The sequence below is a fragment of the Lepidothrix coronata genome, unplaced genomic scaffold (assembly GCF_001604755.1).
Source record: "Lepidothrix coronata isolate B3197 unplaced genomic scaffold, Lepidothrix_coronata-1.0 Scaffold0, whole genome shotgun sequence".
NCBI lineage: Eukaryota > Metazoa > Chordata > Aves > Passeriformes > Pipridae > Lepidothrix > Lepidothrix coronata.
In genome coordinates, this window is record NW_016690180.1 from 5,052,674 (window position 1) to 5,077,093 (window position 24,420).

Here is a 24,420-nt window from a genome sequence, read left to right on the forward strand (position 1 = left end):
CTATGTAAAATGCAGTATTACATACTGTTTGATAAAGTAATAGTTGTGATCAATACAGTTTAAGGCTTTTGACATAATTTTATATTACTCTTTCTTATATTACTCTTTCTTATTCAATACAAAATGAAATAGAGAGGTACTTAAAAGTTTAAACACTGTCTGGTCAGCCTTGGAGCATAAATGAATGTCATAATCTCTCCAGCGATTTTTATCATCAGTATTTTTGTTGCTGTCGATCTGTAGTTGATGCCAGAGATTATTATTAAAAGGTTATAGCTGCATATAGGGCATAACATAAATACTGGTTGTGTGACAATTTTTGAGGATGCAAAATTGCTAATAGTACATTGTAACATCATATAAATCAAACATTCATATAAATGCTGTGTTAAAACAAACAAACAAACCCTGAAAACCAAATAGACACTGAAAAGAAATTATGTAGCTAGGGACAAAAAAAAAACATCGAATGTGCAACAGGTTGAGGGATTATATCTTGAAAAAAAGTCTTTAGAAAAGAGTTAAAAGTCATAAAGGATAATCTGATGTAGCAGGGCAAGAGACTGGTGCTATTGTGGAACATATTTAAAGACAAATAAACAAAAAACCAAACCAAACTTAAAGAAAACCCTTAAACACTCCCAACTCTCAAAAACCCAACATCAACAAAAAAAACCTCAAAATGAACAGATTAAGAACCTTACCCTCCACTCACCCTTTGCATTTAATTTGGGTTTGATGCCCTAAGGGAAATACTGTGGTTTCTCTTGTATTTTTACTTCTAAAAGAATAACAATAAGCTGAAAAGAACTTTAAGGCTCAATTGTGTACACATGCACTGGTTTGAAAATGAGTTTTATAATTAAATACTTAAGGAGCTCAATTTATTCCTCATAATAAGGGGGGCATTATTTGTTCTTTAGATGTACTATCTCACTTATTGAATGATATGAGAACTCACCATCTCATCATGAAAGTGAATGGCATTGGAGATGTTTATGCAAGGGTGGTGTGTGTTCATTTGCCAAGGAGAAACCTATACCTCTCTAAATATACTGACTATGCAATCCCCTAAAGTCCTTCTTTTTACCTGAGAATTTAGCAATTTGAATTCCCTGAGCTCCCAGTACTGTGTTCAAATCCTCTCTTGTGAAAGCCTTTATTGTCTTTAATTGTTTTTCATTGTCTCAATTTTCTCATAACTGTGGCCCTCGTTTAAAAAAAAAACAAAAACAAAAAACCAAACCCTCTAGGGTCAGTCTGGGAAAATTTTATCCCTTGCCTTCAGGTAGAAGGGACTAAATTTTTTCAAATCCCAGCTGCTGCTGCCACTCTTCAGCTGAAGTCGTAGCTACAAATACCTTACATCGTTGTTGTCATCTGATAAGTGACACATGTCAGGGATCTGCTTTGTATAACTTGACTACTTAAAATGCCTAATACTGAAGAATCAGACAGGTTACATAAAGGGAATGTACAGCCATGGTGTTGTAATGACTGTGCAACTGAAATCCCACACTATTCTTTCTACCTCGAAGTAAATCTCTGAAGTAGCATACTTTATAAGAAAAGATAGTTCATGATCAACTTATTTCCTGATTTATTTGTTGCCAGGAAACTTGCTGAGTTAGATTATGTAGTGCTACCACTAGGTTATGTTAGAATTCTTGGGTGCTTTTATTCACCCTGATTCAGATTCAATTCACATATTTTTAACTCTGTATTTATTTCTTACCAGAAAATAAAGGGACATTCAGCAGTTAATTTTTTAAAGAAATTATGATCTATACTTACAGAAATATAATGTAATAATACATATGATATATAAATAAAAGATAATAATTTCATAATTTTACAAGCCTTTGAATAAGTTTGGAGTTCTTCTCTGCCCCCACTTCCCTCTCCAGATTTCTATTTTTAGAGATGTTATTATGGACTGTAATTACAGCTACAGCTAAATATTAATGTCTAGAGATAATTTTTTTTCTGATTTTACTTCTACTTCTTTAAAGAGGGGAACATCCTCTAGAATTATTTAAACTTCAAACATTTTATTATTTAAATTTTAACATCACACCTGACTTAATGTACAAGCCAGACTGATTCTCATTTTTTGCAGTCTCTATTATGGTTTAGAATGCCAAATACTTTATGAAACCACTAAGTGTTAATTACAACAATGTCATTCCTATATCTATGAAGAAAATTTTGATGCTTTGTCATCTTGATAGAAAATGCTTTTTTGTGTCTTTATTGTACTTGCAAGCAAAGTGTGCTCTTCAATGCAAAAGCTTCTACCACAGTTGGCAGTTATTCCTACCTGCTGCAAAGTGTACTCCGAAACTGGGATTTTGGAGTTTGCTCATAGAAGTTTCTTGCTGTGAATTGCAAATATCTAATCTTGTTGCAAAGCACGTTGAATTATCTAGTGAATAGGTGGCTTACTTAAACTGAACAGCACAAAGCATTTATGATAAGTTCATATAATTTGAAGGGTTTAAACTGGAAAGATACCCAGCTGGAAGATTTATGACACTTCTATATTTCAAAGGATATCTATCAAAGGACACTTTGCATCCATATTTTACATTTTAATAGCTGAGTTGGCTTTGCCCTATAAATAATTAATACCACTAAGAATTTAACATCTGAAATGATAAATAACACTTAGCAGTAATAATATATTGTTTTCGTGCTAAGAGCGCATAATTTTAACAGCTGGAATTCAAAAGGCGCATTAGAATAAATTGTATCACCCCTTGATTTATTATTATGGAAAAATGGAAAGATGAAACTCCAGGGTCTTGTCACATGGGTACTTCAATACTGTCAACCTTTTAAAAGGTAGAAACTGCTTCAAACCTGACTTTTGTGTGTTTAAGCCTTTCCATTCTTCAAAGCCTTCTCCAGGTACACCTGTGAACTGTCTTGCCCTTCATACTGACAGTGACTGGTACAGGTTGCAGAAAATATTTCAGAAAGTCTGTTAGTGAATGCTCAGTTACTGAAATCCTAACTGGATGGCTTTTTTCCACCTTTAAATTTCTGTTACTTAATCCTGGGCTTATATTTTGAATTACCGGGATTTAGTGTTGAATTGTGGCATGGAGCTCCAAAATTTAGTTGCATAGCTGGACTGCTCTTTTTTTCAAGTTTTAATTTGCTTTTGCTCCTCTCATTTTCATATAAGACAGCTATCTGTTTCACTCATTTTTTTCTGCTCTACCTCTAGCAGGCTAACTCTAGTTTTATCTTTCTGTACTACCCTCATACTGTCTTTAAATTAATTTCCTCTTTTCAACCTTAGTTTTTGTAAGCAAAGCTTATTTTTTTATTCTTTATTCATAGTTTTTGTTCCATTTCTACATTATATTATGTTACAGGAGGCAACATTTTTCAAAAGAATATACCTCTTTTGTAGCAGTAAATATGTACAGATTCTTCCAATGAATTTTTTTTGCTTACAAAGACTCACGGGAATATTGATAGAAGGAACCCCTGTAAGTCCTCTGTCCCAGCCTCCTGTGTCAAGTGTCACAAACAGCAGAGTGGGTTCAGCTGGTGTCTGGAAAACTTCCAAGTATGGAACTTCTAGAGTGTTTCTCAACACTGTGCTCACAAACTGTCCTCGTCTCCTAGGAAAATAATTTTCCTAATGTTCAGCCTGAGACTTGAAGAGTGCAATTTGTGGTGATGAGTCTTTGTTTTAGTGCCATAATTGAGGCTCCAAATCTTTGTAACTGCTTTGTAACTGTTAAAATTTGTGTTATATCTCCCCTTGGCCACATCACCACACTAAACAGCTTCCCCAATGTCGTCTTATAAGTCCTGTGCTCTGGGATCCTGACCATCTCAACAGCTCTGCACAGGACTTTCTTTGGCTTTAAACATCACTCTTGAGCTGAGGTGGGGCGGATGCTGAACTGGCCATGTATTCCACATGTGGCCTCATCAGGACCAAGTAGAGGGAGATAGAAATTTCCTTCAGTCTTGTATTTAACCTGACATCTGCTGTAAGCCTCAGATGCATTTCAGCAGAGTTGGTACTAGCTAGTTGTTTACCAGCCTGTATAAATGGGTGTCATTATTCTTCCCAAACGGGTAACTATGCATGTCTTGGTAGAAATTGTTAGATTTTTTTTCCCACCGTCTGAAGCTCTGCTGTTCAGCTTTATCAGCTCCTCACTTATTATCTTTCCCATTTAGCAACATCCTCAGATTTGTTCTGGGGGTGTTCTGTCTCCTCATCCAGGTCTTGAACAAAATTTTTAGAGTATGACATATAATAGAATCACAGAATAGTTTGGGTTGGAAGGGACCTTTAAATGTTAGCTAGTTTAACCCCCCTGCAATGAGCAAGGATACCTTCAACTAGATAAGGTTGTTCAAAGACCCATCCTGCCTGACCTTGAATGTTTCCAGGGATGAAGCACCCACTACCTCTCTGGGCAACCTACTCCAGTGTTTTACCACCTACACTGTAGAAAAACTGCTTCCTAATATCCAATTTAAAACTACCTTCTTTTAGCTTAAAATCATAACCCTTTGTCCTATCACTACTAAGAAGTCTGTCCCCATCTTTCTTATAAGCCATCTTCACATACTGGGAGGCCTCAATAAGGTCTCCCTGAAGCCTTCTCTTCTCCAGGTAAAGTCTTTCAGCCTTTCCTCACAGGAGAAATGCTTCATCCCTCTGGTCATTTTTGTGCCCCTCTCTTCTCCCAGGTAACAAGCAACAGGACAAGAGGAGGTAGCCTCAAGTTGCACCAGAGGAGTTTAGATTGGATATCAGGAAAATGTTCTTCATGGAAAGGGTGGCCCTGGAACAGGCTGTCTAGGGAAGCAGCGGAATTGCCATCCCCCAAGTGGCACAACTACATCTTTTTTGAATACTTCCAGGATGTGGTTTAATGGTGAGCACAGCAGTGCTGGATTAACACTTGGACTCAATGATCTTGGAGGTCTTTTCCAACTTGAAAGATTCTATGATCCAGACAATTTATTATCCACCAAATAGTCCACCCATTACATCCATATCTCTCCAGTTTAGAGAGAAGGATGTTGGAGGGGATTATGTCAAAGGCTTTACAGAAGTCCAGATAGATGACATTGGTGTCCACTGATGTAGTCACTCTATAACAGAAGGCCACTAGTTTGGTCAGGCAGGACTTGCCCTTGACAAAGCTGTGCTGGCTAACTTGAATCACTTTCCTGTCCTCTGTGTGCCTTAGCATTGCTTCTAGAAGGATCTGTTCCATGATCTTGCCACACTCAGAGGTGAGTCTGACAGGTTAGTAGTTCCCAGGGTCCTCCTTTCTGCCTTTTTTCATAGATGGGTACAAAGTCTCCCTTTTTCCAGTCGCTAGGACTTCACCTGACTGCCATGAGTTTTCAAATATCACAGAGGGGGGCTTGCTAACTACATCAGCCAGTTCCCTCAGGATTCTGGGATGAATGTCATCAGGTCCCACAGAGTTAAGTATGTTCACTTACTTTGTGTGGTAACAAACTGGATTTTCTCTTACATTGGGAAGCATTTTGCTTCCCCAGTCCCCATCCTGCTGTCTACCCAATTGAGAGGTGTGGGAAGAGAGATTGCCGATGAAGATTGGGGGGAAAAAAGGTGTGGAGTATCTCAGCCTTCTCCTCACCCATTGTTACCAGTTTGTCAACCTTGCTTATCATGGGGATATGCCTTCTTTGACCTGTCTCTTCTGGATGACAGATCAACCCATAATAATAATAATATGCCATTATTATTATTGTTATTGTTACTATTCTTTCATCCCTTGCCAAGTTGAGCTCCAACTGCACCTTGGTCCTCCACAACTGGGCAGCATTCCTATACTCTTCCCAGCATCCCTGCTTCCACTGCCCATGCATTTGCTTCTTGCCCATTAGTTTGACCATCAGGTCTCAACTTGGACATGTTGGTCTCTTGCCTGCCTTACCTGATTTCTTTCATTTGGGGATGGGAATTCTTGTGCTCTGTGGCAGTTTCCAGGGGGTGCTATTGGCTTAGACACTCTGCTTAGAACTGGCTACCATGTGTACAGAAAATCTTTGACTGCTGCCCTGTGTATAGAGTGGTGCAGCCTTTTTTACCCAACTAGCGGTTTGTTCTTGGAGTTCGTAGTTCATCAGGTTCCAACGGAGAGCATTGCTGGAGGAGGTGTCAATCTAAAGTAATGTTTGTCATTGTCTGCATACATATGCATTTCCATATAGAAGTCTCTTGCTGACTAAGCACAGTGTGGGGACATTTTACATGCAGGCTGTTGAATTTATTGGGCCATTTCTTCGAGCATATATGACTCAGAAGTGTTATTATTCTCACTGAAATTATTGTCTGCATAAAGTGACTGAAGTGTTTTGAAATTTGAATATAGCTCAGTGTTCATGCTAATTGTTATAGAATGCTCTGTAAGTTATGTCTAATTGTTATAGATTGGTCTATATTTTACGCTGCTATTAAACATCAATCAAAAATAATCCACCTATAACAGAATTTTCAAAACATGCAATAATATTGAAGAAAATGTTATTATGAAGTTAATAGAGAACTACTGTGGAATGAGGTTTTTAGTTACAACATTTGAAAGGAACATAATCTGGTACAGGTAGAAATAAAGGCTATTTCACACCAAAAAAAACCCCAACAAACTAAAACCAAACAAATAAGCAAACAAGAAAACCAAAACAAAACCCCAGACACTAAACAAACCACCCATTTATTTTTTTACAAAAATAGTAGGGAGAGTCATGAGTACAAAGCCTTGTGAAGACCCTTGCAGGTAAGAGGCCTTGAATATAACTGAAGTCAACCCACTGAGAGTTTTTTAAACCCAGCAAGTTTATTCTATACCATAAATTTCTAAGTTACCGCTCAATGGAAGAGACTTACAGGAATGAAATAAAAGGGTTGAAGGGGCATGGAGTAGCAACAGAAAATCATAGATACTAGTTTTTAGGATCTAAGGATTTATGGGTAGGGGTTTTTTTGTATCTGCCATTTCATGATCAGATTCATTATATAGCTATGGAGAAATACTATATTTCAATTGATGAAATTAAATATCATTACTGCATAACATTAAATATTTGTATATAGGTAAAATATGTATTACTAATTTTAGACATTGACAGATGTTTGGGAAAAACTCTGTTGAATCCCATTGTTCTAAGTATCTGTAAAAATACTGTCTTTTTGTTCCCCTAAATGATTTTATCTCAATTTTCTCTCAAATTTATTTTTTAACTCTCTGAAGAAAATGACTTAATGACTTCCCTTTGTTATGCACTATTTTAAAAAACACAGTATAAGAAAATATTTTTACTATTTTTAAAAGTTATCTTTATAACTCTTATTCTTTGGATTTTTTGGAAATTGGGGGATGTGCAGGGTGAACGTAATGTGCTTCTGTTCTGCTTTGCAACTAGAATTTAGTAAAGAGTGTCCTGATTTAATAAACTTGGATCAGAATGACAATTTTTTTCTCTATTTTATTTTTCTAGATATAATATCATATTGATGTCATATTCGTTCTTTTTTTACAGTCTTTATCTCATTTTCAGGGAAAAATATTTTGAGAAAAATGAGATTATAGAGAATACTTACAGGGTTGGTAAAATATAAGCACCTCCTTTTACTCCCAGAATGAAAGGAAGAGAGAGCCTAGTTTCAGGGGGCTTTTTCGTTTCTTTTGTTTTTTTTAAATATGTCTCTCTGTTTTATGTATGGTAATTTTTAAAAGCTTGTTGTATTAATCTTTTTTAAACCTAAACCTTCACCCCTCCTCAGTATTTCTAGTTAATCATTAGCATGTACTGTTAAAAAGCCATTAACTTTGACATATACTAATGTCAATACACTATTAAATTAATCTAATAAAACAACATATAATCTATTCCAGACCTCTGTGATATACTTAACCTATGCCAAAGGGAATAACAAAACAGATGGACCTGCCAACAGTTTTTAGTTATTTAAAACTGGAAGCTATATGATATACCAATGTATAAGAAACATAATTGACATATATAATATTCTGATTAACAGTCTGTTTTATTACTCTTTCTTAGATCTAATTTCTTACACATGTAAATGTAGACTTTAATCTCAGAATGGTAATGCATATATTTTATCTCAGAAACTGTAGAGATAAGATGTCAGATATTTTTTTTTGAGAAATGTGCTACAACACAGTGCATGTTAGAGATTAAAATGCAAAAGAGCAGTCTGGATTCTGGTGTTATGTTGCTTGTTTTAATGTAGTCTTTTATTTAGTACATGTTTGTATTTATTTTGTGGGTTAGTTTGGATTTTTTTTTCCTTTTAGTATCATTCAGTGGCAACTTCATTTCATAATTGTTAAATATATTCTTGAAATGTACTGTGGATTCTTAGATATCAAGAAAACTTGTTTGCAATGCAGGATACTTCAGCTGATGCAATCTGTCTTCCTAGGCTGGGTGCTATGTAGTAGTGCAGATACTCAGCATTCTGTGACTGTATCTGTCAGTGTGATGCTTATGAAATAGCAATGAAAAATGCAATTAAAATCTGAAAATACGTTTTGGAAATGGTGAATGGGATTTGCCTTTTCTGAAAATGTCTAAGTTCTTGATATATCTGGGTTCTTTAAGCTCTTTATGGCATTGAAAATCAGGAGCTTGGAGATAGAATACTTTGATTGTGGGATTTGGATTTAACAACATATTTTTCCTTCTCCTTTTCTCATTATTATGTAAATTGTTTATGTTGAAGGTAGGGACTAACATCGCTCTGAACGTCTGCAAACTTTGGATTTATAAAGATAGGTTCAGGAATGTAGGGTTAGGATGCTTTTCAGTCTGCATATAGTATTTATCAGACCAGACATTTGTGAAAATGTGTGCATGAGGCACTGGAAATATTAGCAACCTAAATTATGACTTCTCTATTTCTTTGTATCGTGTCATCAACAGTCAGTACCTATCTGAGAGAAAAACTTTAAAGTTCCAGGGAAACTCAATATAAAAATTGAGCTAAGTAAAATTGAATTGCTGAAGAAATAAACTCTAGTCCTTTATGATCTCCATTTCTGTGTGAATATTATAATAAATCTCGGACCTCTATTAAAAGAATATGAAATTCAAAATAAGTTAAAATTTGAAATAATTTTCACATTTGACCAGGTTGTCATTATAAGGTTGTTATTCGCTCATGAGGAAAAAAAAATGACAAAGCACTAGATTCCATCCTTTGTCACATTTATTCAACTTTATTTAAAAATAACAATTTTCTTAGGATATTAAAACTCAGATATTGAAAATTGTATTGCATATATTTGATGAAATACTGACTAAAAATTGGTGTCAGAAATCTCAGTGCCCTCACCTGACCCAAGATTTCCCTTACCATAGGCAGTAAGAGCCTCTCCATTTCATTGTAGGCACTTCATGTTAGTTCTGTATATTCCAGGTTTGAGTCTGAGTCCTTGACAATATGTTATGTTCTCTTACTATTTTTATAGTGTAAAAAATTGAGACAGACATTTTAGCTTTTAAACTGAAGTAAAATGCACCTAAAGGACCTGTTTTTCTATAAGATTGATTGGGCACTGAAAGAGCTTGCCCAAGGAGGTTGTGGAGTCCCGATCCTTGGAGGCAGTCAAAGTCCAACTGGACAGTGTCCTGAGCAAGCTTCTCTAACTACTCTGAGCACCTGGGTGGCTGGATGAGTCAAACAGGAGGAGCAGTCCAACTGCGATGACTGTTTCTATTGCTGTCTTAATTAACTAAAGAAATAGAGACGCATAACTACTGATACTGCATGAAAATATATTCTATAATCCAAGATACACTTTTAAGTTTCTGTGTTTTTTAGACCTCATTTTTAGGTGTGTATGAGATAAGTCGATAAGTTTGCATAACAGGCAGATAAAATGCTATACATTGTCTTTGAAAGCTTGGTGCCCTTTCTTGTGTTTGAGTAATTCTTGCTGTTATTTGACAGCTGCATTATGTCTGGCTATGGCATAATCTTAATGCATTTTAATCACCCCAGTGTGTGTCCACATCTGACAGACTTGCATCAATGGATATCTTCATTTTGCAATGAAGTACAATGGTACACTACTCACAACTGGATTTGTGCTCTCTGGGGTTTCATTTCAGTTTTCTCTTAAAAGAACATAATCAAACAGATTGTTCTCAGTCTGCTGTCAGCCCAGTTTTCAGGGCCTTTTTTATCTTCCATCCTATATCTAAACTAGGACCCTGCTCACCCTTCTCCTGTGAATGATGAGGAAAATGAATGTAGGAAAATGATGTGAATAACCTACTGCATGTTTCAATGCACTACAGAACACCTTATGCAGGTATTCTTGAAACTGTCTTACTGTCTGCACAATAAGAAATTATGCTTGTTCCATTATTCTAGTACTTTTTCTACAAAAACCCACTCCACACATATAGATTATGTTAATTATTTAGACTAGGAACAGGTATTTTGATTTCTTGCAATTCAATAAAACTTTGTTAGTGTTTACTGGTGATCACCACAGTCAATTTGTCATAATCCTGAAACAGTCAAGGCAAAACACTTGTACAGTTCTTAAACCAAGTGTACATATATTTTGCTGATTAATGAAATCAGCAATAAGTGTTGAAATTGAGATCATATGTTAAATATAATGATTCTACTTGGATTCAAAAGCAATGTTAGAACAAATTATTATACTTATAATATCAAAAAGGGCAATCATTGAAAAATCTGATATACTTCCTTCTTCATCCCTTAGAATGTTCCTTCTTTCTAATTTTTCTTAATATTAAAAATTGTCTGGAAAAATATGCAGATAGGCTCTGTTTTGACAACTGTGAGATATTGTATGAAAACAACATTCTTATTTTCACTTGTCTAGAGACAGACTCAGTAAAATGCCGTAAATAGAGTAAACATGGTAAAAGTATATTCTGCAAAAAATAATAAGAAATTATAAATTTCGATGTATTCTACCATCTTTTGATTTTTCTTTAATTGTGTGGCTTAGGTATTTGCAGTGTTACAAAGTGGGCTTAAAAGAGCTTTAAATGTATTTTTTACAAGGATTTCCTCAACAAAGAAGAGGCACCTTGTGAAGGTACATGCTGTGTGTAATAGTCTCTGCATAGAAATATATATAATTATAGACAGAATGTCAGAGATTTCCAAAAGTCACCTGTATATTTGCTGCAATATAGCTTAAACTGTGCATCATTCTTGATATTTGTCCAAAAAGTTATTTAAAATGTTTTCAGATGGATATTGCGCAACTATGCAACATCTTTCTGGTCCAGTTTCTAAAGTCTAAATAGTCTACTGACACCCTTTTGATTCTGAGTTTCTTCATTGTAAGTTCACTGTTCATTGTTTAATTATCAGTAGGCATGAAGAAAGTGTTTTCATATGTTAAAATTATCATATGCTTCCTTAATTTCTCTTCTCCAGTCTGAACAACATCATCAAGCTTAGCCCTTCCTTGTGCATCTTCCCCCTCTCCCCCCATTACTTTATGGTTATTCGCATTGCCCCTTGTGTTATCCTTATTCTGTTATTGTTTTTTCATTGTTTTGCATCTCATAGATCTCATGAGCATTTCCTACAAATAGCTTGTTTGATTATCTATTCTGGTAGAGTTCATGATATTTTTTAAAGGATTCAAGGTAAGTTGATTTTTACTGCCACTGTTTTGCTTTTTAAAAGATAAATGCCAATTCTGCCTTTCTAGTTTTCACCTTTACAGTTTGCTCTCATCTATCCTTTATGTCCACGCTTCTCAATGTTGCTTCAGCATGAAATTCTTCAGATGAAAGAGCATCCTTTCATCCATTTAGCGGAGGTGACAGGAGCACATGGGTCTTCTTATGCCCTTCTTCATCAAAGCAAGTCTTATTTCAGTTGTTGTTCACTTAGACGTAACTCATAGTGCCTGTTGCTTCCTGACTCTAAATTTGGGTATTGGCCAGACAACGGCTTAGCATGGAAGAGATGATGTCTTAAGTCTTGTGGCAGGGGCAAATGATCAAGTGGCACCGTGAAATTAATGACTTCCAACCCCTCAGTTGTTCCTTTGTATGAGCAAGGGGCAGGGTAAATGAAAGGATATGCGGAGTTTGGACAAACGGAAGTGCGAAGTCCTGGGGACAACTGACAGTAGATGCAGAACTTACGGATGCAAGGGGATGTAGCCGACTTGGTCAAGCTGACTTGACCATGAACTGGTACTATGACTGTAATATCTTTTATGAGACCAAAGAAGTTGATAGGGAAGTAGAGATGGAAAAGTGGAATCATTATTAATTTAAAAAAAAAAAGAAAGAGGCGGGCAGATGAGACAAGCAAATCAGAAAAATGCTGAAGAGGGATATAACAGCTGAAAGAAGAAGAAAGTATATTCAACCATAGGAGGTCTTGGTACAATATAAAAGAATGCCCTTAGCTAAGAGCATCTGTGTGAACTGGTTACTGACCTTGAGACCTTTAGCCTTTTAAGTGGCACAAGAAGCAGAAGAACACAGGAGGTCTCTGGTTTGAGAGCATTCTGTCAGTACATGTGCACTTGGTACTTGCTGTGGGACTTGCTTGTGCTGCAGATCACACATTGATTCAGACCTTTCTGTTCCTTTTAGAGACTGTTGCTGCACTTTGAACAGATCTTCTGATTTAATTTCATCCAAAAGGAATCCCCTTCACTGCCCCACAGTCTGAGCCAACATGGAGTAAGTGGGGAAAGGAGGGATTGCTGCACTCTACTGCTCTGAGCTATGTCACTGTTGCAGGCACATTTTAGCTAATATTTTGTCATTTGCTGATTTTGTATACCTCAAGATGAAGTTTGTTTTACTCAGTTGGCTTGAAAATACCTAGGTTATACAAGTATTCGTGAATGCATTCATCCTTTCCTTGCAGGATCTTAGTCCTTTATTACTGGTGCACCAAATAAAACAGAAAACCAATTTATGTTAACCTTTGACTAAAGAAGAAATATAAAAAGCAGGGGAAGAAAACAATCCAAAATATCAATATTCTTCAGTATCTATCACACGCCTTTCTTCTTCTTTGGGTAAATTAGTCTGTTAAAGAGCTACTATTTCACTCTAATTCCTTTTTCACCTTAGGCAAGTGTCACAGGAAAATTTCACTAAGAGCCCTTTTACTGAATTTTGCCTTCTTGAAATACATTGCTTTTAGTTTGAATCATCTTCCTTCTATTCTAACTTTCAAGAATTCTGTCCTTTTGTGACCAATCCCAACTACATTACCACTTCATAGTCACATTCTTAGCTGTTTCTTCTCTGTGAATTGGAGGCAAATGGGAAGCAGTCCCTATTCTTATTACTCTTGTAATGAAAGCATTTCAGGAGCTTCTTCTGCATCCTGTCTTCTGCTGTATTCACAAAGGATGTTGGGCAGTAGCCTATGTTATCACTGAGGTCTCTGCTCTGGTTTACTCTTCACATATTCATCATCTGCTTGATCCTTCAAGGGAAATCCCAAAGTGGCAGTGTTTTGGTTTTTTAGTTTGTTGTTATTGGTTAGTTGCTTTTGTTTTGTTTTGTTTTTCTTTAACTTTGTAACTGTCCTTTGCAGTCACTTAATTCTTTCTCCCTTTTGGTCTGAACCTCAGAACAAGTGAATTTATTCATGCTCCCTGATTATTCTTCCTCAACAAGATGTACTACGTGAATTTGAATTATTCCATCTCCTTCTCTCCCTAGATTGTTATATTATTACTGTAATTACAAATGAGCTGCTTGAGGTAATAATCATTTGAGGCTGGTGAGCCTCAAATCCAATCTAACTCATAATTCTTTGTGTTAGTAATATATAGCTTCTGTTCCACTAGCACTGAGATGGGTTCTACATTTACTGTTAGGGATTGGACCATTTGCTTCCCTAATCAGCTGCTTCTCTGGAGACACCCTCCATGTCTGGTACTCCTGCATTCCTTTCCAGCTGGTCAACTACTTTTTCTCTGGAACTCCTCATGCCTAACCTGTTATTGATATCCTTTTATATCATATGGGCTTCTCTGCTTCACCGCTTTGGTTATGGGTCTTCTACCAGCTTCCAAAAGGGCTTTTACAGGGGCTTTTGTTCCTCATTTCTGTTTTTAGAAGGTGTAGATCTGCGTTCCCTGGTTTGAGCGCAGAACCTGGATTGAAGTATTTCCCTCCACAGTTCCTTTGTGGACATAACAGCAGGTAGCTGCTTTGTGTCCAAACACCATCCCCAGGGCTGTAGACTGAGAATGATCTGATGACAAAGGTGATTTTGATGCTGTGCTTTTAAAGGGATGAATTGTGGTACTAAACTGCTTTCTAAATTATCTTCTCCTGTCAGTCTCTTAACTTGCCCTGTTATAAAAGTCAGCAGGATATTCATAGAATCATGGAATCAACCGAGTTGGAAAAGACCTCCAAGATCAAGTCCAACCCTTGATCCAATGCTGTCGTGGTTACTAGACCATGGCACTAAGTGCCATATCCAGTCTCATCTTAAAAGCCTCCGGGGATGGAGAATCTACCACCTCCCTGGGCTGCCCATTCCAACGTCTGATTACTCTCTCTGTAAAAAGTTTCTTCCCATATCCAACCTAAACCTTCCCTGGCACAGTTTAAGACCATGCCCTCTTGTCCTACTGCTGGTTGCCTGGGAGAAGAGACCGACGCCCACCTGGCTACAACCTCCTTTCAGGTAGCTTGAAATGTTGATTCACAAATACATATCTTTCGTTGTTTTTCAGTGATCAGGAGTTTAGCCATGCCATAGGAAATTTATGATATGTGAGAACACACTATCATCCCCCAAAATGATTTTTTTTTCAAATTTTCTCATGAAATTATCTCCTTTATGAGACTTTTCCCATTTGCCAATGTAACCAATAACTTCTCAATGACTTTTGTTATGCTGAGCTATATGCAAGGAGATTAGGTAGGTCCCTGGGTCATTGTGGCTTTAACACTCATCTAAAATGTGAAGGTTAGTATTTTTAATCCCTTTAAGTTGCAGAGAAGGAACTTGAAGCTATCGTTTAGGAGATGAGTGTTCTGTTGAGCAGGCTATTAGATGAAAGAGGAGCTATTTACAAGCAACTTTGTGGCATTTCTTACACTTTGATTTCCTTTGCCCTGAGAGCCAAAGATCAATCTGCAGCAAGCTACTTCACTCTTTTTCCCATTTATTTTATTGAGTGTATCAATGGAGCAAGGTGTTGCTTATTGAAAGATATGTGGAAGCTGTTTGAAAAGCACACATTGTTTGTACTGGAATACTAAGTAACAGTCTAAACTTAGATACTGTAAAGACTGCAATGTTTTATAGTCACACTTGAATAGTAAAATTGTTCAACTACCCAGTTTGATACACTTTTTCCTCACATGAAAATAATCACTTGGTTTTGACAGTAATAGGTTCCTTAGACTGGGCTGCCTTGAAAATAGATTTCTTTAATGCTTTTTGCTACAGTATGATCAAGGAAGTAGTGAATATCTCGTACTTAATGATATTTGTTGTTGTTTTTTTTTTTTTTAAATAAGAAAAGCACGCTTTGCTGAATGTAAGTGCCAGTCCAGGGAGTTACTGCAGGATGTACTTGACTTTAGGTACTTCAGTACCTCCTTGACATGGCTCATGATGTTATTGTAAGTTAAGTCTTTGTAACGAAAACCGAGTCACAAATACAGGAAAATATTTAAGAAGGTACAAGTGCCTTAATGCATGACTGTAAAAATATTAAGAATTCCATTTCTTTGGATGCTGAAATCTATATCAGGGAATATTTTAAATCTAGGACTCAAATCTGCAGATGAGAATCCTAGCTTGTGAGGTTTGTCTTAAAATGGTTCTCAGTCTTTTCTGATAGAACAGCATAGATTTTCTGGTAATATTAAAAAATCTTTTGGGATGAAGTATGTGGATGGTAAGAATTTTGAGGGGAAATTACTTTTTTCTTTTTCCATTTCCAGTTAGTTTGAATACTAGTCTGACTTTTCTTGCTTTTTAACAATTTCCATGTTATTTTTTCTTTAGTCTGTATACCTTTAAACACTGCTGCACTGTACTACAGTAATTTATTCCCCAGCTTTTCCCTGATATCTACAAAGCGTCAGCTATTATTTTCAGCAGATGGAATGAAGGCAGATGTTTCCATTAATCCAGATTTTTGCCATTCCAATGAGTTTTCCTGGATAACTTGCTATTGTTTTACCTTTATTTTTGGCTATTGAAATTCAGTTATCTTTCCTAGTAATCCAGGAGAATACACTCTGGTTTTGTTACTTATATCACTACCCATTTTGTTTATGCAGGACTGCTGCTGCCTATGGTTCTTCCTTCAATTGTGCTTCCATAAGTATGTCCAAGAACCATTTTTCTTCAGCTGGCATTATGCTTCAACTTTGTTCATTAAATCCAGCTTCCTGCATGTGTGAATACAATACAAATAATTTCCTTTGTCATCTTCCTCCTAACCTTTTGTGTACATCTTCCATTTTATCAACAACATAGCTGCTAACATCTTTCATCTTCCTAATCATCCCCATTACTGTTCCTCTACATTACCTGCTTTTTGTGCCATCATATCAAATTCAGTATTCTTTCTCCATCTTCAGTAAAATTCACCACTACTTCATTAGTTTAATGATGTTTCTTCTGATATCTTACCCTCTTTTCTTTTTCCCTTTGGCATAGTATGTTTGTACACTTAGACATTTCATCTGTTCTTTTTCCTACCAATGCAACCACATCATCCACATTCCATTTCATGTTTAGCTTCTGCTATGATGCCCACAAGGGAAAAGACAGTGAATGCTTATTAATTTATAGGACAATGTGTTTAGGCACTTTGTCTAAAACACTACTTTTTTGTTATTATCTTTTTTTCCCCCTCCATGTTTTGTGCAGTGTTTCCTTCAGATTGTGAGCTTTTGGAGACAGAACCTGGGCTTAAATATGTACTCAGAAATGATGCACAATATCACATCTAACATCATGAGTTTTAAAAAACTTGAATATTATTGATAACAATGGGTTTCCTGGCGGATATTTGGTGTATTTTATTATAAAGAACAATAGGAGAACAACCATGCAAACCTGAAATATAAAATGTTATTTATTAATGTTTTAATCGATTCAGAATAACCAGTGCTTCAATTTACTGTGCTTCAGTTTTCTCTGTGCTTGTGTATGTAAGTTCAAGTACATGATCCTAAGGATGTAATGCTCAGGGGTTGCTTTTCTTAGTGTCTTATGTAGGGAAAACAACAAAGTGAGGCAGGATCACTGTTAGGTTTTTTTATATTCTTTATGAGAAAAAGGGAAAGTTGTACATGATATAACAAACTGAGAATGAGAAAGAGAAAGGTTTGACACTGTGGAAGAACAGTTCAGCAATAACCAAAGCATTGATTATGAGCACTGTTTTAGCCAAAACTCCAAAGCACAGCACGACACAGACTGCTACGAGGAAGCAAACTCCATCCCAGTCAGTCCCAGCACCTGAACTTAGCATTTACTTATTTTAAGTTCATTCGAGTCTGTTTTTACATTTGAATAAAATCAAATCACACCAAAATGATATTTGAGTATTAGTTGCCTGGAAAACCTGAACTTTATGGAGTTTATTTGGAAGATTAGCAGAAGGACCTTCCTCTGATTAATCTTTTTAATACAAATAATTTTTTAATCAATTTATTTTACTTGTGAAAACCTTTAAATTTTTATTTGTAGCAGTATAGTTTTTACTCAATGAAACAAGAAACTCTTCTTATTCCAACCACTGTTTAAACTTGATGGGGAGTTATTGACGAAAAAAGTGTAGTGGGCAGTGATTCTTTTAATAGGGCGAGCCTCATTAAGCATGTAATAGTAGTAGTACATCTGACTACTTTCTTTATTTTACTATTCAGCCTTATTTCATATCAGTCATAACACACTGCAGGAAGTTATTGTCTGGAAGATTATTGCATTTGTCAAAATATTGAAGTTAAAGTCACCCTATTCCAGTTTTATAATACCATTTGTGAGTTATGCGTCCGAATGTAATGTCTGTCTTCTCTTATCAAATAATGTAATTATACTGAAACTAGAGTACTTCTGTCTGTGCAGACTCTGTCTGTATTGAGTCTGTTGGACTCTAGTAAATGGATATCTCATTGCTGAAGAACTAAAGAATGAGGGCTTAGAAATGTCACTTAGAAAAGAGAAGGCCTTTATGGACAGAGTAAGCTCTCTCATTAGTTTGTTTCTGAGACTCTGGCAGTTTAATCTTGCTTTACAAATTAACTTCTCACTGTTGAAAATAGACAGAGAGAATATGATAAATACCAAAAAATAATGAATTAATTTTTGCACTTTAGGTCTCTATCAGTAACATAATAACAGTATCACTTAATATAAAGCTACTGAAAGTATTTTGAAAATTAATTAATAGTTGTGAAGAACTGTGTAACTTCAGTAATAAACACTTATGACAACAGAAACCGAGAAGAAAACGGAAAGTGCTGTATTCAAAGCAGAGTTTTAACAGAGTACAATAACTGTGGAGCAAAGACAATAATGAGGTGAAAGCAAAATAGTGAGTAGCTGCTGACTGAGAGTAGTGCCAGTGTGACGTGGCATTAGCTGAGATTCAGGAAGGTAAATATTATATAAAATTATAAACTTTTGTCATATGCATACTTGCAAGATGGAACAGATGGAAATTTTCTAGGTAACATTAATTTCAGCATTTCTAGTTTTCTGAAAGCTTGACTTTGTGTTTCTGTATATTTTGGGGGTTGGGATTCTTTCACTTCCTCCTCCTCTCTCCCCCATTTTTATTGTGAATATTATTTTGTGCCTGTCAGTTACAAACGTTCCACAGAAGCAGATAAAACAACGTATTGAACTTTCCTTTTCAGTTAGAAAATCTGTTTATGTCCAAATCAACATATGAGTACCTAATTCTTGTTGAGTATTCGTTGCCAAAAATGCATGTGTTTTGTATTTTCTCAGATTATCTTTTCCCATTGCAATTTTATATTCTATTACTATAGAATTGGGCAAATTAAGAGTTAATTGTTTTTAATGCGACTGCATATTTGAAAAAAAATTCTAATTTATCTTACTTCCTTTTCAAAACCAGGCATCACTGTCTCATATTGCACTCTGTATTAGAAAGCCTACAAATGCCTACAAATGCCTGAGGGGTTTATGTGAAATTATTTGTATAAACATCTTATAACATGTTTCAAGGAAAATACTGTAACATATGACATCCCTTTTTTAAGAAGCATTATTTGACAATTCAGCTATAGCAGTTGGGGATACTGTTACCCAGCTGTTTATGGTTGCCCAGCAAGGAGAGGCTACTTGTTTCACAGTTCAGCCAGCAGAGTAGAAATGCAAGTTCTCACTGATCCACTACACTAGAGTCAACAATGGCTTCAAAATATGTAATTAGCAATTAGGTTAAATTTGCTAATTTTGCACTTAGATAGATCAAGTTGAATTCCTCTGGCTGTACACTGAGGAATTATGTTTCTGTCAGGAATATAATATATTGCAAGATTCTAGGAATAAAAAGCCTTGAATTTCTATCAGTGTGGAAAATGATTCTGTCTCTGGAGTATCAATCAGGTTTCATTGTTTTTTCCTGTAAGAATGGAAGCCTTATGCCACTTTTCTCTGTTTATATTTTACTGAACATTGAATCATGTGATTTGCTTGTTTCATCCAGGCTTTTACAATGGTGCCTTTTCTATTCATATAAATAAAAGCAAACAATTAAAAACAGCCCTCAGCATTTTGGAAGTTGTTCTTTTCATCAGCAACATGCTCTCAGTAGTAATGAGCAACTGCCAAAACCTGTTTTCTTTCTTCTACATGATACTTTCTTATGTATTTTAATTTCTGGGAAAAGCAAAAATAGGATTCAAGATATAACAATGAATAGATTGCTTTACCCAATGTTTTATATNAAGTTAACTACTTCTTTTACTTAGCAATTATAAAATTCAGGATTTAGTTTCATCTCTACAGTAAAGGGAATACTGATGATCTACAGTTGTACTCTTGTATTAGGTGCAGCCAAGGAATAATGTAGGCAGGTCACCATCAGGTTGCATAGTTAAATACTTCCATCCTAGGTGAAGCTTTGGCTATAAATGTGCCCATCTACCTCCTGTCCAAGATCACAAGGAGAGATGGAGACTGTGGGATAGCACTCATTGTTTTTAGGTGTTAGGTCAACTACTGTGTTCTTTTTAGCTTTTTCTGGGTAAGGTTATTTCCTAAAGTGAATATATATATATATTATTGATTGTAGGATGGAATGGGAAATTTGAGAGTCACTAAAAAAGGAATACGACTTGAAGGAATATCTGAATTTCTACTTCCACTATATGTGAAAGAAATCCATTCCCGGAAGGTAGGTGTTTTTCATCTTTATTTCTTAATTTACAGCTAATGTAAATTGATCTTTTCAGTCTCAAACTACAAAGTTTAATTCTTTCACCTCCTAGATTAGCAATCAGTAGAGGTTTACTTTGAGAGTGCCTTAAGAGTGAAAGCTTCCTTCATGTCAAAAAGGATTTTTTTTTTTTTCTGAAACCTTGCTTGCCTCTTAAAAGAAATGTCTTATCCTAATGAAAGGAGATTCAAAGCATGTATATTTTATACTTCAAATTACCTCAGCACTGGGAATGGAACAGTTGAGTCTTCATTTGATGTGAACTCCAGAAAAACAAGACTGGTGATAAGTGCAAAATGCAGTGAAATAAGGAATGTTTTTTTTTTTCTGGTATTAGACATAATGATTTCTTTTTCATTCCCATTTTTTATTTTAATTTTTGTTTTCTTTTACTCATTAGGGAGGGGCAAGCTTTCTATATTGAATAATGTCTCTAGGATTAATTTTTTCAAAGCAAACCCTTTTTAATATTGTTTAAATGTAATTGTTTTATCACATAACAGCAGGTTATTACAGAGGAAAAAAGAAAACCAAGTTATTATGTATTAAGAAATTCAGTGTAGCTCATTTTAACTCTTGTTTTGATTTAGTTATGCTGTTTGTATTAACATTGTCAATGAAATAAAAAAAAACAATTTTGAAATACTGGAAATCTCTAAAGTTCTTTTTACCATGCAAGTGATGACCTATGATCACAGAGGAATGTTACAATGGTTTTCAGTTAACCATCTGCAAAGAATTTTAATATGTATACTGCAAAAGTTGACAGGAATCAAAAGTATGTTGACCCTAAATGCCTTTGTGACAAATTTTGTTTAAAACCTGTCTTCTGTGTATATAAGGAAAGTCTCAAGCATGTTAATAAATGAGATCATGACAGTTTCTCATTTCTCCTAATTAGTTCACTCTTGTGTTAAGAAATCTGTGAGGTAGTCTCTCTTCTTTTTCTGTAAAACTAAGATTTTCAGTGTTTAAGAGAGCAGCAGTATTGTCCTATTTAATGAAAACTTTTATAATATTTAAATAACCTTCCAGGCAAGCATACTTTTCCTTCAAGGTTGCCGAACATTAGTCACGATGTGTGTATTTTTCCCATTTCTTTTCTGTGAGTGGACGGTGTGTGTTGTATTGTTCCATGCCCTATTACTGTACATGAGAGTTACGATTTGGAATATTTTCTTGCACAGTGCTTCATATTGCAGGTCTACTTATATGTATTAATATTAAAGCACTTGTTACCTAGATAAAAAAGTGGTACTTATACAGACATCATTCTCATCTTGCAGCACTTATGAACTAGGTTCACTTTCCAGTCTTTTGCCAACTTGCTCAGTAGTTTTTATGCTAAAATTTCAGTAACCTGTGGTGTATGCAAATGTGAATGTCATGACTGAATGACAAAGGAAACCTCTGGAGCTGTATTCAGTTTAGCACTAGGAATTTGTAATGTCTCTGTAGGATATTCCCACAGGTGTGTGGCATCTGCATGTGACATTAGCTGTTTTGTCACTTACAAAATTGACCTTGCTACTGTAGAAATCTAAAAGTAAGCTAGGTTGCCTGAGCTCCCATTACAGTCAGCAGAGACTTGGGTAATACAGACGAGAATGCTTTTACTTGCTTTTTCCATGGAAGAAATAATGATTTAAGTTTGATGTATACTGGATTAAAATATACTGTGAAATTGACAACTCATCATTTATTTTCTAGGAGGAGAGTTTGCTCTCTAAGCAAATTTACTCATTACCCTATAAAAGAACACATCCATTAAAGTGACATTGTTGGATTAACTCTTGAGATGATTTATAATAAATATATTCAATAGTAACTTTGCAAAACAGCACTCTGCAATGGTGACACAATTTGTAGAATGGCCTCTGAGACACCCCCGTGTAGGGCTGTCAGACCAGGAGGTCAGGGCTTCACTGTTCTTCCATTATTCGGCACAAAGCAGAGTGAGGTGGGTAGACCAACAGTATAAGCAGCGAGGTACAGCAGTGGGTATGCTGTGTTATGGCTAAGAGGCATGAGTGGAGTTCTTGCATGTTTGCTGGAGCTATCTTTTAGGAAGCTAGATCTGAAGCTAATAACACGTGTTCATTGGTAGAGGAGGGTTCACCTCTGATTCTGACAGTGAACTACTTCTGGTAAGAGTTCCAGGCAATCTGTTGAGTAGCTAGGCTGAAATGAGCTCTCTGCTGCAGCAATTTAAGTGTGAGGGTGATGAGGTTTGCTAGTGTAAAGTTCACATATGGTTACAAATGCTGAAGTAGCCACATTTACCTGCTGCAAAATGATGCCCAAATAAGATCACTTATGCAGGGTTAAATGCAGACCTTAAATTGCCTTTATCAGGAGAACTGCATTGAACTTCGTATATAAGTTGAAAAATTGCCTTTTATCTTGTGATTGCTTCATTAAAGCCCTGAATACTAAAAGTAAATGCTAAAATACTTAGAGTTAAGTCGGTTGGAAAACTGATATGTGTGAATTCTTGAAAACAAAAATTCCTGACAGTATACAATTTTTTTATCAAAAAGTAGTAATGAAAAATCCAGGTCTTGAATAAAATGAATATTTCCTGTTTTGTCTGCAGAAGTTACATAAATGAGAAGGCTACTCAGAGTGTGCTTTTTCCCTAACCCTGCTCTTCTTGCTTTGCTCTTTTTACCCTATGCAGTTAGTGGTGTCCGCAGAACCATGGGTTCCTACCCCAATCCCATGTTTACACAGAAAAGAAACGTCTCTATTTTCATCAAATGACTTCACTGCATGTCAGAAGCTGGACTGATGCATCAGAACCTGAGCAGATATGGGGTCTTTTGATTCTGAATTGACATCTTTCCCTTTTGATCAAATTGCTAATCTGAAACCAGTAAATTTCATCCAGACTATATTATATTTCCCATGTTTATATAATTTGCATTGATATGATGCAAAAAAACAATGCAAACTACATTCTTTATGGTGTATCATTAATAAGATGTATGAAATCAAGTAACACATAATGCAGAAACCAATATTTCAGTTCTTCTGAATAATCATTATACTACTGCATCCTTATCATTATACTAGTGCACTTTTGAACAGAGGCAATCAAGTTAAAGTTTTATTAGTTTGTTATATAACAATAAAAGCTGTTTGTGGTGTTTTCTTGAGAATGTATTCCTGGGTTTATTAATCTATTTCATTCTCACATACCATACTTAAAAGCCAAAGAAAATCAAGTTATCTTTTTGTTAAATTGTTTCCATTACCTAAAAAGAAGTTAGTCATTGTCCATTAAACCTGAGGGAATTGCTTTCATTTTTTTGCATAAAAAATATATTTCTAAAATAAGCATGTGTTTTCCAGAGATATCCTTAGAGAACACTGAATTTAATAATTCAGTTAAAATTCATGGTAAAATGTCTAGAAAATAAGAAATAGAGAATACATATAAACTTTTAACTGAACAGAGGAAATTCTGAAAACTGTCTATATATCTTGTATTTTAAAATGTATGTAAACTAAGAAATTGTAGATGGGTTTCAAAGCAGGACTTCTTTCAGTTATTTGTTCTCTCCAGATTTTCACTGTGGAGACTGAATATCCTTGTAAATTCTTAGAAAGCTTTATTTTACTTTGTTTTATTTCCAAACCTGGATCCATCTTCATAAAAGCAAATCTACAGTATATTTCTTTCTTCACTATCTCTCTAAGTGTGTATGATCATCAACATAGAATTAACCTTTGCTGATTTCAGCCAGCACATTGAACATATTTAGGTTAATGTTTGTGCCTTTGTGAGAACCTCAAATTTTTTCTCTGAGACAATGTCTTTGTTGAGCTTCTCTGTCTGAGGGAATTACAAAGATGCAGCATAGGAGCTCATATCAAAAAGACTTTATGAAGTTGAGGAAGAACATGCATTCATCTTGTCCATTGAGTCAGTCTTCTCTTT

General features: G+C 35.5%; 1 protein-coding gene across 1 annotated transcript in view; it reads left to right on the top strand.

Moving 5' to 3' along the window:
• SGCZ (sarcoglycan zeta) overlaps nt 1-24,420 on the top strand; it is a 431,852-nt gene that overhangs the window by 302,607 nt on the left and 104,825 nt on the right. Inside the window, exon 4 of the mRNA XM_017805964.1 lies at nt 20,334-20,435. Coding sequence (XP_017661453.1) covers nt 20,334-20,435 — 102 coding nt within the window. The remainder of the gene's footprint in view (nt 1-20,333; nt 20,436-24,420) is intronic.